Source organism: Coloeus monedula (genome assembly GCF_965178545.1).
Source record: "Coloeus monedula genome assembly, chromosome: 4".
NCBI lineage: Eukaryota > Metazoa > Chordata > Aves > Passeriformes > Corvidae > Coloeus > Coloeus monedula.
In genome coordinates, this window is record NC_138784.1 from 4711732 (window position 1) to 4724250 (window position 12519).

At 41.4% G+C, this 12519-nt stretch overlaps 1 protein-coding gene across 1 annotated transcript; it reads left to right on the top strand.

The window, feature by feature from the left end:
- The first annotated feature begins 790 nt into the window (after positions 1-790).
- On the top strand, positions 791-7753 carry MGST1 (microsomal glutathione S-transferase 1). The gene is made up of 4 exons (XM_082280980.1): positions 791-847; positions 3000-3147; positions 5012-5106; positions 7162-7753. The coding sequence occupies exons 2-4, from the start codon at positions 3022-3024 to the stop codon at positions 7406-7408; spliced, it is 468 nt and encodes a 155-aa protein (XP_082137106.1). The 5' UTR covers positions 791-847; positions 3000-3021; the 3' UTR covers positions 7409-7753.
- Positions 7754-12519: the final 4766 nt, after the last annotated feature.

The following is a 12519-nucleotide window of genomic DNA, read 5'->3' on the forward strand; positions in this document are numbered from 1 at the left end:
TGAACGCAGAATATATGTAGCTAAGAGGAGAGATTTTTCTGTAAGAATGCAGTTTTAAAAATTGTATCCCTTTCTGACCATGTGCACACCTTTAGGATTAGTTTTGAAACCTTTGCTGGGCATCTGAGTACATTTATCTCTATATTCTTCAGTCTTGCTTATCATGAGCTGCTTAGTCACAAGCATTGCTCCTGTTGATGAGGAGTGCTGTGGGACTAGAATAATTCTCTCTGAAGAAGCACTGGGAAGCTCAGGAACGCCAGGTTCCCTCTGTTCATCACATTGTAGCACACTGGTAGGACAAGTCTGTGGCCAGCTGCGGAGTTCCTTAATTTTCTGTTTCACTTTGTGAAGAAACACGATGCATCTGTATTGGAACAGTGCTGATGGCTTGGCAATACAAGCGTGTTTAATTTTTTTCACTTTGGTAAAAGTTAAGGCCCGCCAGAACAACGGAGGGCCCGAAATACTGAGACTTCAGGTACTTTCAGATAAGCTTTGAGCCCTCTTGGGAATTTGCACAGTCGCTGAACTTGGCTGTCACTACCAGCGCCCGTCTGGGCCACAGCCTTTGGTTTCCCCCTGTCCAAGGGTGGTCAGACAGGAGGGCTTTTCCTTGCTCGTTTTCACACGCTTTCCTTCTCTTTCTCCCGGGTTTGCTGGGCTCCGAGCCTGTCCCGCCGCTCCCGGGTGACCGCCCCGAGCCCGCGGGGCACCGCGGCTCCGTGAGGGCGGCCCGGGCGGGACCCGCCTCCGCGGCCGGCGGGGCGAGGCGGGGCCGGGCCGGGCCGCGGCGCAGTGTCCGCCCGGGAGCAGCGGGGCTCGGATCGCCGCGGGCAAGGCCGAGGTGTGGGCGCTGCGCGGTGGCGGCGGGTGCCGGGAGCGAACCCCGCCGCGGGTGCGGGGCTGTCCCCGGGAGCGCTGGTGTGAGGGGCGGCGCGGCGGGGACGCGGTGGCGCGGCGGGGGCATCTCCCGCGGGGCCGGGCCGGGAACCAGCGGCGGCTGGGGGAGCGGAGCCTGCGGCGGGAGCGCGCTTGGAGAAGGAGCATTTGAAGCACGCACAAACGAGGGGCCCCGGGACACGCGTGGCGAGGGCGGCGGGAGGGTCTGCACCCAGAGCCAGCACAGCGGGGTTGCAGAGACGTATCATTGTTACTATTATTGTTATTGCCCATGTAGATCAGGCTGTTTGTAACCGTAATGAGCAAATCCCTTAAACCCCTGTGCTGTTTGCGTGTTTGGGGTTTGTTTTTTTGCGTTTCTGCTGGTGCTGACGCCCCGGGTTTTTCGGTGCCCTTCCATTTTGTACTGAAGGCAGGCCCCGGGCATTCTGGGAGCTCGGGCAGGCCACGGTGCGGCGAGGGAAGATGGATAAATGTGGTGGAGCGCCAAAGGTGCTGGGGAACAGTTTCCCTCTGCATCGTTCTTGGATGTATTTTCAGCGTCGCTTGGGGAAATATGCTCTGACGCCGTGCGTGGATTTACTTTGTTTTTGTTGTGTGAAACACCGTGTGCTTTTTGCTGTGATACAAAGTTAAAAGTAGTAGGACAGTTCTGTTAAAACGTGTTAACAAGATTGTTAAAGTAAGCAGAAACAATTGCTGTCCATTTCTGAGAGAAGCCTTCGCCGAGTCGCTGTTTATCTCGAACTGGACTGTAATGTGAGAGGAGGGAGAGTTACACTGAATTAATTTCCCATGGTCCATAGACCCCTGTGCTAGACCCAGTGACCCAAGCACTGCTTTAGAAAGGATAAAAGAGGGAGCAAAATCCCATCACCACAGCAGACAGGTGCTGGCAAGGCTAGATTTGTTTTCACTGAGCAAACAGCTGCTTACCTGCATCCTGCCCACTTCCTCACCGAGGATGTGCCTTCAGAGCAAGTCTTCTATAGTGCTCTTGGCTCATCAAGTTCCCCTTGTTCGGCAACAGCTGACTCTGCTGAACACAAGATGAGAGATTGTTAAAACTGAAATCAAGTGAATATTAACATTTTTATTACTATTGTTAAAATTATATCACAGGAAGTAAGTTATTTGTAACAAAAAAATTCATTTATTTCGGTCTCTAGTGAAGCTAAGACATCCTAATTCTGTGGATTCCTAGTCACTAAGTGCATGGTTGAAGCACTTGGTGAGGCAAAAGCCTGGTTCTGTGCAGAGCAAAAATTGAATGTGCATGGGGATGTGGTTTTTTTTTCACGTGCATTCACTCCTCAGCACCTCTTAACTTTCTGGTGTTGATAAAAAACGTACCGTGTCCATAGGATTGTGGGCTTGGTACGGTCTCATTGGAAGGAGACTTCATTAATTTAAACCTCCCATGATAAAAGCAGAAATAGTCCTCTCCTTTTTGTCACTACAACTTAATCTTTGCCTGTGAGTCATGCTAAAAGCAATTTTTAAGAACAAGGTCTCAAAGGGGAAAAGTGCATGTTCAACTCGGTTTGATCACAAGTTACTGCTGGGTAGGAAGATCCTGGTTAGTTTGAAAGCTGAAGTGCAATTATAATTGTGTCATTTTACACAAAAAAAGAGTAGGCAATACTAATTTTTCTCTTCACACAGTGTAGCGTTCATAGTATTGTCACACACTCCTTCTATCCCGGTAGCTGCTTAGGGAAATTTGCTAGTTCGAATGAATTGGTCTAAAATTGGTCTAACTCCTTGTGTTATTTCAAAGGAGTACTAATTTCTGTGACTAAGTGTTGTTTCTGCAATTGCATTAAATATTTTGGTAGTTTGTACTTTGACAGTTTAATAAGCAGTTATAATGGAAGCCAAATGGTATAATTTATCATCTTAAGGTATGATATTATGCTACTGTGAAAAAAAAAATAGAAAAGGGGGTGAAATTGTTTTAAAAGAAACTTTCCACGGTAGCAATATCGTGCTGTCATTGCAGTGATGCTAAAAAACAAGGCTATTAAGACAATGTTGTTGTCAGAACTTTGGATTGCAATGATGTTAGCATTAACTAACTTTAATGTTTTTTAAAGGTCGTCTGTGAGAAGGGGAGAAATGGCTAAAGCCACCCAGTTAATTGACAATGAAGTCTTCCGGGCTTACGCCACTTACACAGCCATTGTTCTTCTAAAAATGATGCTAATGAGTCTGATAACAGCATACTTCAGGATCACAAGGAAGGTAATCATTTGGAAATACTGGCTGGGAGAATAGATTGGCATTTGTACTGAAATACAGAGATATCACAGCTATGTCTTTTCAGCTTCCAAATACTGCTGCTATTCATTTTCTTCCTCCCTGTTCTAGAGAGATTCTGAGTGTGGTGCTCTGCTGGTCTCAAATGGACGATGTTTTTAACCTAATTATGAGATAATTATGGAACTGAATTATACTTTCATTTGACTTACTTTACTCTTATAAAACATTTCTGTTATTTTTAAAAAAGAGTTTTTCATAACTGTAATTTCCATTGTCTTCTGCAGAAAGCTCATGTCCAGGGTACCCAATTTATAAAGCAAAAAAAGTGTGATATGGAGCCATATTACATGAATAACCAACTGGTAGGGTCAGAAGAGGGGATAGCTTTTTATTCACCTATAACCCTTTCATCCAGTAATTCAAAAGCTTTTTGCATTCTCTCATTGTTATAGTCTTCCCATTGCAGGTAGGTCAGTATCTGAAAAGAAATTTTTTTTTTCTAGAGTGAGAGGCAGGCTGAAAATTGGATTTTCAATTCTGAAAATACCTGAAAACATTTGAAAATATTTGAAAATCTGTGGTCTGGTGTTTAGGCTAGATAAAAATATGAAAGATCCACTGAGGTTTACTAAATAGTGTAGAAGCTGCATCTACTTTAGAAGAAAGTGCTCGTGGGAAACGTGTTGTGTTTGCACTGTTCCTGGTCTTCTCTAGGCATCTTCTCAAGGCCTCTGTAGGAAACACTTGGTCCTCAGCTGAAAGAGCCCTGAGTGTGCCTCATATGGCTGTTTTTGTGAGATCTGCTTCTGCAAGATGCTGTGTGCTTCAAGGATTTTGGTGCAGTCCTTTTGTTGAAATGCTGCTTTTTGTTCCTGCTTGTTGCAAGAGAACCCAGCTGAACTGCTCTGTGGTTCCAGGTGGAGGTAGATGACAATAGGGCCTTCATTAATTTGGAGTGCTTGGTTTTATTATGTTAGTAATATTACAAACAGAAAAAATCAGTAAAGTAATTTTAATTTTCTACTTACTATAAATATTCTATTTAAAATAAAAAAAGTCCTGAAAGAAGAAAACAGAGGAAAGCAGTGAAGCAAGAGAATGCAAAGTGTTGCTGATGATACTGTTAACGCACCTCTAGAATTCTGAGGCTGAGGACAGTTCACAAATAGGGATCAAGGCTGCCCTAGGAAGCAATCATGTAGCTCTCCTAAAATCAGAAGATTTTCTTGACTTATATCTGCATAGCCTGAACAGTCCACAGACTGCATATGTTACTACATGTGTCAGCAGGGAGAGATCTGCTGCAGTCTGCACTGCCTGAATTAAATGTTGTTTTCAAGTAGTGTCTTGCAGTATTTTGAGGTACTAATGGGTCATATAAGTGTAAGAATTTATACCTAAGAGGAAAGGGAGACACTTACTTGGTCATAAATGAGGATGAGAATAAGGCTGTTGGATGCTATTGATGTGTAGACTTCTGTAGAAGGAAGGGATCCAAAAGGACTTTCACATAATTTATCAGGAATGGTGAAAAAGAGATTTGGGCAGTACAGACCTTCTACCTTGTAGGTGCCTGTGTTCTGCCAGCCCACTGGCTTTACTGCAGGCTTGTCCATCTCACCAGAAGGGTTTATCTAAATGCATAAATTACATTATATTAATTTGTCAGCACACAAACTGTACAGGCTGGGCTCAAGAAAACAGTAATGCAGTGAACATTGTGTTCCCTGTGCTTTTAACTTCAGGTGAGTTAAGTGGTAAAAAGAGTGACCTTTATAGCAAGCTGCCTTGACTGGATAAAACATTTTGGCTTCTAATGTCTCTTGTGTTCTTGTGTTTGAAACAGGCATTTGTCAACCCAGAAGATACAGCATCATTTGGAAAAGGGGAGAGTGCTAAGAAGTACCTGAGGACTGATCCGGATGTTGAACGCGTACGCAGGTAATGCACAGGAACCTTTCAAAGTTATTTTAAATAGCAGAATAATATTGAATCAAGGAATTTATTTCACCCCGTTCTCTGTCAAGCCTGTGTGTGTTTTATGTTGCTTTATGTAGTAATCTAATGCATTAATTAGTTTAAATGAACAAACCTGTCCACATTTAAATGGTCAGTGTGCATAGTAAAAGCAATAAGCCATTGTCTGGTTATAATAACTAACTCTTGGATAGTGTCCTTTCTGCACGGGCAAAGTGGTGAGAACACTGTAACATATGACCACAAGTCAATGTAGCTCATGGCAAAATTTTCTGTTTCCAAAATCATAACTTTCAGGATGCTGTTTGATACACCTGTGCTAACAAGGAGAGCTTTAACAGAGTGCTTTCCACATCATAATTCCTTGATGAGGCTAAGTTTATTTTTATACCAAAACTTGAATGTGAGTGAACTCTTCTCGTTTAAACCTCCGTTAGGGAACATCTTGAAAATATATACCAGCTCTGATTTAAGAACACTGCATCCTTGCAAATGACAGCTGTTGTTTCATAAAGTATATTTCTGTATGTCTCTTATGCATTAAAATCTTAGAAAGAAGAGTCTAATCTCAGTGGGCTGTAAAGATGTTCTGCTCCTTCCTTTTCTGCCCCTGAGTAGTTCATGGAGTTGTTGCTTAATTTCATGGGTGTTACACAAAAATGGAGACCTTTTGGTGAGGAGTAATTCCTTTCTCTTTGTAAATTTTAAGAGGCCAGCTAAGTTGAGACTAACTTTATGACCCATTTAACTCAAATTGTTATGCCAGAGAAATGACAACCACCTCAGTCATTTTCACAGATTAGATTTTTAAAACACTGTATTACCAAATCCTGTGTTGCTGTTTTGTGGAGTTTTTCAGACATCCCCAGATCTAGTAAGTCAGCTTGGTTATAGTTACTCTGTTGGTGTTGCAGCATCCATATTTTCCTCCAAACAATGGTTCTTAGTGGATGTTTACCATTTTTTCTTCTGCAAGCTTCATGGCAATACATAATGCCACATAGATTTAGCATGGCTTCTCTTCTGTATAAGTGACTGAAGTGACTGGATGTGTTCTGTTTATGGATATAGAAAAAAAGATTGCTTTCTTCAGAGTACTTTTAGGGGGAAAAGAGTAAAAAACCTGGAGGGATTATGTTTCCTTGTAATGATAAATACATTTAAAAAGCACCTGCAAGACAGTGCCATGACCTGATTCCAGCTGGCTCTGAAATTTGACATCATTAGTAAGGCTTAGACATTGTTCCAATCAGTAAATTTGGCTGGAAGTGTAATTTATCTAAAGAGGTGACAGGAGCTGGGAAAGTTTAGGAAGGTATGTGAAAGAATGCTTCAAGATACAGAGTTCTCAACACATTTTTAGTAAATTACACTATGGTTGCAAAATTTCAAACATTTTTTCAGCTATTTCAGTGCTGAGAGTGAAAAAAATGAACGAAAAGCGTAACTGTCACACCTGTTAGATGTTCAAAAATAACCTTCTTCAAGATGATGGAACTTCATGAACATTTGATAGAACGGTTCCTATGTAGGATGTTTCATATTTTCTTTATGGAGGCCACAAACTGGATTTATGGGATTAGAGTAGACCAACTGGGCCATGAACTCTAATAGTTTGTCACAGGCCTCCAGTTAATTGATGTTAATTGAGTGAGGCTCCAAGAAAATAACAGCTACCTCTCTTCCTCCCTGACTTCACACTCTTGCACACCCAGGTGCACTCAGACACCTCATGTAAGTCCTTAATATTATCAAGATCCTGGGGAAAAACTAAGACCTTTCATACAGAAGATTAAAAGCTTAAAAACGTGGGATGCAGCAGGAGAGACCAGTGTGGTGTCAGGTGAACATGCCAAAATTGTTTCAGTAGCTGAATCAAGTCCCTTCTGCAGAGGAAGCCAAGAATTGTTTTAGGGCCTGAGTAGTAGCATGCTCTGAAGATGCTGAAAAATCATGAGGCTTGAAGTGGTTTATTCAACAAAATGTAACACTTTAAAATAACTTTGCTTCTTTCTCCAGGGGCCACCTGAATGACCTTGAAAATATTGTTCCATTTGTTGGCATTGGACTGCTGTATGCTCTGAGTGGCCCCGAGCTGTCCACAGCCTTGCTGCATTTCAGGATCTTCACAGGGGCTAGGATCCTTCACACTTTTGCATACTTGATCCCTCTTCCCCAGCCTGGCAGAGGTTTGTCTTGGGCAGTTGGCTACTCAGTGACCTTCTCCATGGCATACAAAGTCCTGAAGACAGCGTGGCTCCTGTAGCAGAGCTGTAGCTTCCGTGTCCCCTTCGACATTCCACACAAAGTTTCCAGTGCTGTACGTTGATGTCTTGAGTGAGCCAATGAGTCTTCTGTGGTAACTGGAATTCTTTTTTTTTAACAAAAGCTTTTTGTTCCTGTTCAGGAGTGTTTCTTTTTGGAGGAAAAAGAATCCTTCTCCGTGTATTCCCTGTTCATGGGTTGCACTGCCAAATACTAGATTGGATGTTCCCTTTGTGATCTGTCAAGTGCTTACAATTCTAAACATGCAATGATGCTGTACTGATAGCCTGTTTGATAATTTTCTACAGATGCGCTATTTTTGGCTGTAGCTCTGAAGTCTAAATCAATAAAGACAAGATTTAAAAAAAAGCCTGTTTGTATTTTTGTTTTCATTTCGACTCTTCTCACTGCAGCCAGCAAATAGCATGTCACTATGTATCAGGAAGAGATTCCAATCATAGAGTTCTTTGAAGAAAGCTTACCTTAATAATAAGATATAACCAGTAATGCTGGTCTTTTTGTAAAAAAATATTTGATGAAAATGTTTTTATAATCCACTTTGGGATTAAAAAACCTAAACCATTGCAGCTCCATTTCTTTCAGTTGAATAGATTAAAAAGAAAGAAAGTATTTGTGCTAAATTCTGTTTGGAGACTCTGGTGAAAATTGGAAGTAATTATTTCTATTGGAGTTCCAGCAAACATAGGTTTTGTGACTGGATAAAATGTAGACCCTTTGTAGAGGATTTTCTTTTCATTTTTGAATAAATTCAGCATAAAATGAGTGACACTTGCAAATGTAGATATCAAGTACTTCAGATTTACATATATAATTAGTTTGTGTGTCATACTGTCATAAATATGTTTCTGATAGGAAATCTTGCTCTTTGCTTACATCTTTCTATGATGTATTAGTTTGGAATATATTCTTTAAAGACTTTTACTTGGTTTCTTTTTGTTTGGTTGGTTTTTTTGGGGTTCTTTAGTAGCTCTGGCTTAAATAATAGCACGAGATTTCAAGTGACCCAGAAAAGCCTTTATATCCAGTGTGCTGGTAATTGAGAAGTTTTAAATGGCAGAAGTCAGAGCACAACACATTTGGTTTCCTTTCCTACCCCAGAAGCTGTGCTCCTAAGGGATGGCCCAGAAAGGGGCTGGAGAGTTCCCTCTGCTGCCTCCATATGTCAAAGATTTTGTTTTGCTTTTTGCATGGGAGCAGTAGTTGTAGTACTGCAAGAAGTAACACTGAAGAGCTTTCCTACCAACCCACAGTTGTGAGGTGGAAGTTGGTGCAGTGTTATGTAAAGCAACTCAGAAGGGTGGCAGAAGGGATAGGGAGGAATTCAGAGAGACTGGTTTAATCCAAAGAAAGAAGATTTTTGTTACAATTCAAGTGTAGTGTTTAAGTCATGTCTACTAAGGAAGAGAGGGTGGAACTTGAAATCAAGATGTTAACATTGATTTACGAAAGGTTAAATCTTAACTAATGGGTAAAATAAAGAGCTGGAACCTGTAGAAGGAGGATGAGAGGAGATGGTGATTAAAAGTTGAACATTGTGGAGCTTCAACTCCTGACATGGCAGAGTAAGCACACACTGGCACCTCTGGGTTAGCAGAGGCTCCAACAGGAAACGTGGGCTTTTGTTTCTTCTGCCATCTTTCTCCACCACTTCCAGCCTGTGCTGTTTTCCTCCTGTTCTTTCTTCCTCTGCTAGCTTTTTATGGGCTCTTGAGAGCAGCTACCTTGGAATGTATCATTGTAACAAAGGCCATCAGCTCTTCTGGTTTGAGAAGGACCAGTGATGGAGGGTGGAGGAGCAAGGCTGCAGCCTGGAACTGTGTCCCAAACCAGTTGTTGTCACAGTCAACCTGCCATCTCTCATCAGTCTGTGGCTACTCTTTTTCCCTTATATCGCAAAAACAGCATCTAGAGCTCAATTTCCCTCACTACACTGTTGCTTGTCTCTTATTACCAGCTGTGTGTCTTTCCATCCATTTAAAACAAAGGGAATGTAGCCACTGTGCAGAGGGCCCATCTGAAATTCAGCAGCAGAGCGAGTCCTCTCCTTTAGCATGGAAAAGGCTCTTCAGACAAGCCTGGTTGTCAATGCCAGGCATATGCAGGAACAGCATTTTTAACTCCTTTTGCATCAAGCTTCTGTACAGAGATCTCATTCCTGGAGCCTTTCTTTAATTCTGTGATCTTATATTTGAAACATAACTAGTTTTAAATCCCTTCCATTTGCTAAGTGGTTTCAAAGCTCAGAACATACACTTGCTATGTGCTGAGAAGTAGAAAAGATAGATGGAAACCCTTAGAAATACCTAGAGTGATTCAATATTATTCTGTGTTTCTCTTGCATTTATTTTAAACCTATATTTTATTTTCCTTTGCTCCCACAAATACCATCTGTGCATCTGGGCGGGGTACGTGCTCAATCTGGGAAATGTGCCTTACCAGATTCCGTCAAACGCCGACTGCCAGCTCCGCATAAAGTGTGTTGGAGTGGTCCTTGTCACACAGCTCTTGCATTTCTCTGGCCCCTGCCCTGGAGAGGTGCACTGTACCTGTTGTACAGCTGTATATTTTAGAAGGCTGGCATATTTCAGGAGACCTAGCATAGGAGAAAGAGTGTGTTAGTGGAGTTTATTACTGAGCTAAACTGAATTTTCACCTTTTAAAACATGCACATGTGGATTTCAGACTGCTGTTATCAAGTTCTCTTGCAAAATTTTTAAATGAAGTAACCTGTAAATGATGAAACAACTGACTGTTATCAGCAGGTGTGCTGCCTTTGACCTGGTGAAAGTACAGAAAGGGCTGGTCTATGGGAGACACGTAAAAAGAGGTCAAACCGTCATCTTCTGTGCTTCATTTCTGTTCATTATGCCCCTTATTCCCATCACCAGTCTTGGGCAACCAGAGAAACTGCAGGGTTTCTTCTCTTTGCTCATTATTCCTGGCATTTTGTGTTCTTCTCCCAAGTACGTTTTGTATCTTTGAAGTGGCTCTGACAGTTGACCGTGAAGCACTTCAAAATGCCAGCTGATGTAACCTGGTTAGCTGACTTCATCTCTGAGGGAATTTCATGGGCTGCTTTGTTTTCAGAAGTGTAAACCTGAGCAATTCCTCTATTTATTTTTTGTCTCTATGGGTAAATGCTTACACGCCTTTGGCCAAAATTACTCTGTGCTGGTTTCCTGGCTGCAGACTCATGCACTGAAGGCAATGAATTGTTGGGAGAGATGGTGACTGGTGAAGAGCTCTGAGCTAGGACTTACTGTTTGATCATGACTTTTTGTCCTGTCACAATGAAGAATGTGTTTAAAACCATAAATGATACATTAAACATTTCCTTGAATTTTCAGAAACAAGTGTATGTCTGAGCTTCACCGCCTTCGAGGTATTTATTTTGAGAAGCTGGGTCAATGTTTCTGAAAGTGATGGAATTGCTTGTCATCAAAATACAGAAGAAGAAAAGCCTGGGCTCTTAGCTCAAATCACTTTGGGATTTGGAAAAATTCTATTTACTTGAAGCCCATTATTGCTTAGCTGTGCCTATTCCTAGTTATTTACAGAAACAAATTCAATCTAGATTTTTCATGGAAAATGCTTGTAATGGATGTAATTTCTAAGAGCAAAAAATAAAAAGCAAACCTTTTATAATACCCTTTTTAAAGTGACTAGAATGTCATTATTCAAGATAATGGAGTTTTCATTTCAAGGTTGAGGTTTAAGAAGAACTTTTCTCTTTTCCAAACATTGTCCTGCCAACTGAGATGGCACCAAGTGCTCTCTGAAAGGTTGTATTGACATGTGTTAAAATACTCTCATGATTAAATGTCTCTGGCTGGTGGAGACTTAGAAATCTAATACCTCTTTGTGATTCACTTTAAGTGGTATTCAGGCTTCCAAGTCTTGATTAGTGACTCCCACTCATAGATTCTGAAGGCTAAAATAGATCATTAGTTCCTTCAGCCTGACCTCTAGTGGAAAAGATGCCATGGAATGGCTGCCCTTCTGCTGAGGTTAGTTCCATCACAGCATGACTTCCAGAAGGTGTGTGATCCTCATTCAGAGACTATGGAAAACAGGCATTGATTCACTCTTTTCCGTGACATTGGTTCTCTCTGGCATATATGTACACTAAAGTTAGGCTTTAAAACACCATAATTTGTTTTTGTTGGCTTTTTCTGTTGTTTTGTTTTTTGGTTTTTTTTTTTTTAAATTGAGGCAGTTCTTAATACATTATTGCAGTGCAAGATGGAATATGAACTATTTTAATCAGGAACTTTCCTCCTACAAAGCACTCTGCTCCAGTTTGGCAGTGACCATATAACCTCCAGAACTGAATGCTTTTACACGTGGTTCTTTGCTGGCAGGCCCCGGTGTGCATCACTACTGACAGCATCTTTCTTTTATTCTCCTGTGTGCTGGAGAACTTGGAGAGAGCTTAAGAAGAGGAAGTTCCAAGGTACCTGTCTTTTTACTACAAAAAAACCAAACAAAAGAGACAAAAAGAAGACCGCTTGTCCCGTGGGTACTGCTTGTCCAGTGAGGGGGAATAAATTCAGAAGATACTGTCAGTCCTGTAGAAAAAGTAAGGAGGGGAAAAAAGGGAGAACCGAAGGGAGGGAAATCCTTTAATGATAGCTTAGAACAGCATCAAGGAGCAAACTGGGTGAAGAGTGGTAGATGAAGAGTGGTATGAGAGGCAGGTATCTTTCTGCTTAATAAAATTGCTTTACTATCTGTTTAAAACAAGTTCGTTTTTAAGAATATTTTTCTTTGTGTATCCAGTCATTAAATATCTGCAAAGAGGATTATAAATACCTCAAATCAGCATGGAGAAGACCTGTGGGCTGTGTAGCTGATTCTGTTTAATCAGTTTCCTTAAGGCACCTGTGGTACACAGACCACTGCAGTGGGAGACAGCACTTGACGTTGTGTGACTATAAAACTGCCCCCAAAATGGCATCACAGCTACAACAGGGAAAGGAGAGTTACTTCCTTTTTACCTAGAAAGTCTTATAAATGGCACTTTCTTTCAAATTTATGGAAAAGAATTCATTTTCACTACAATACTTTTGTGGAAATCAGAAAAGACCTTCA

What these genes read in the sequence shown, in the direction of transcription:
- MGST1 (XM_082280980.1), top strand. Translation starts at nt 3,022, where the DNA reads ATGGCTAAAGCCACCCAGTTAATTGACAATGAAGTCTTCCGGGCTTAC. An exon ending in ACTTCAGGATCACAAGGAAG is followed by an intron (nt 3,148 to 5,011) that starts GTAATCATTTGG and finishes TGTTTGAAACAG; the next exon opens with GCATTTGTCAACCCAGAAGA. An exon ending in GATGTTGAACGCGTACGCAG is followed by an intron (nt 5,107 to 7,161) that starts GTAATGCACAGG and finishes TTCTTTCTCCAG; the next exon opens with GGGCCACCTGAATGACCTTG.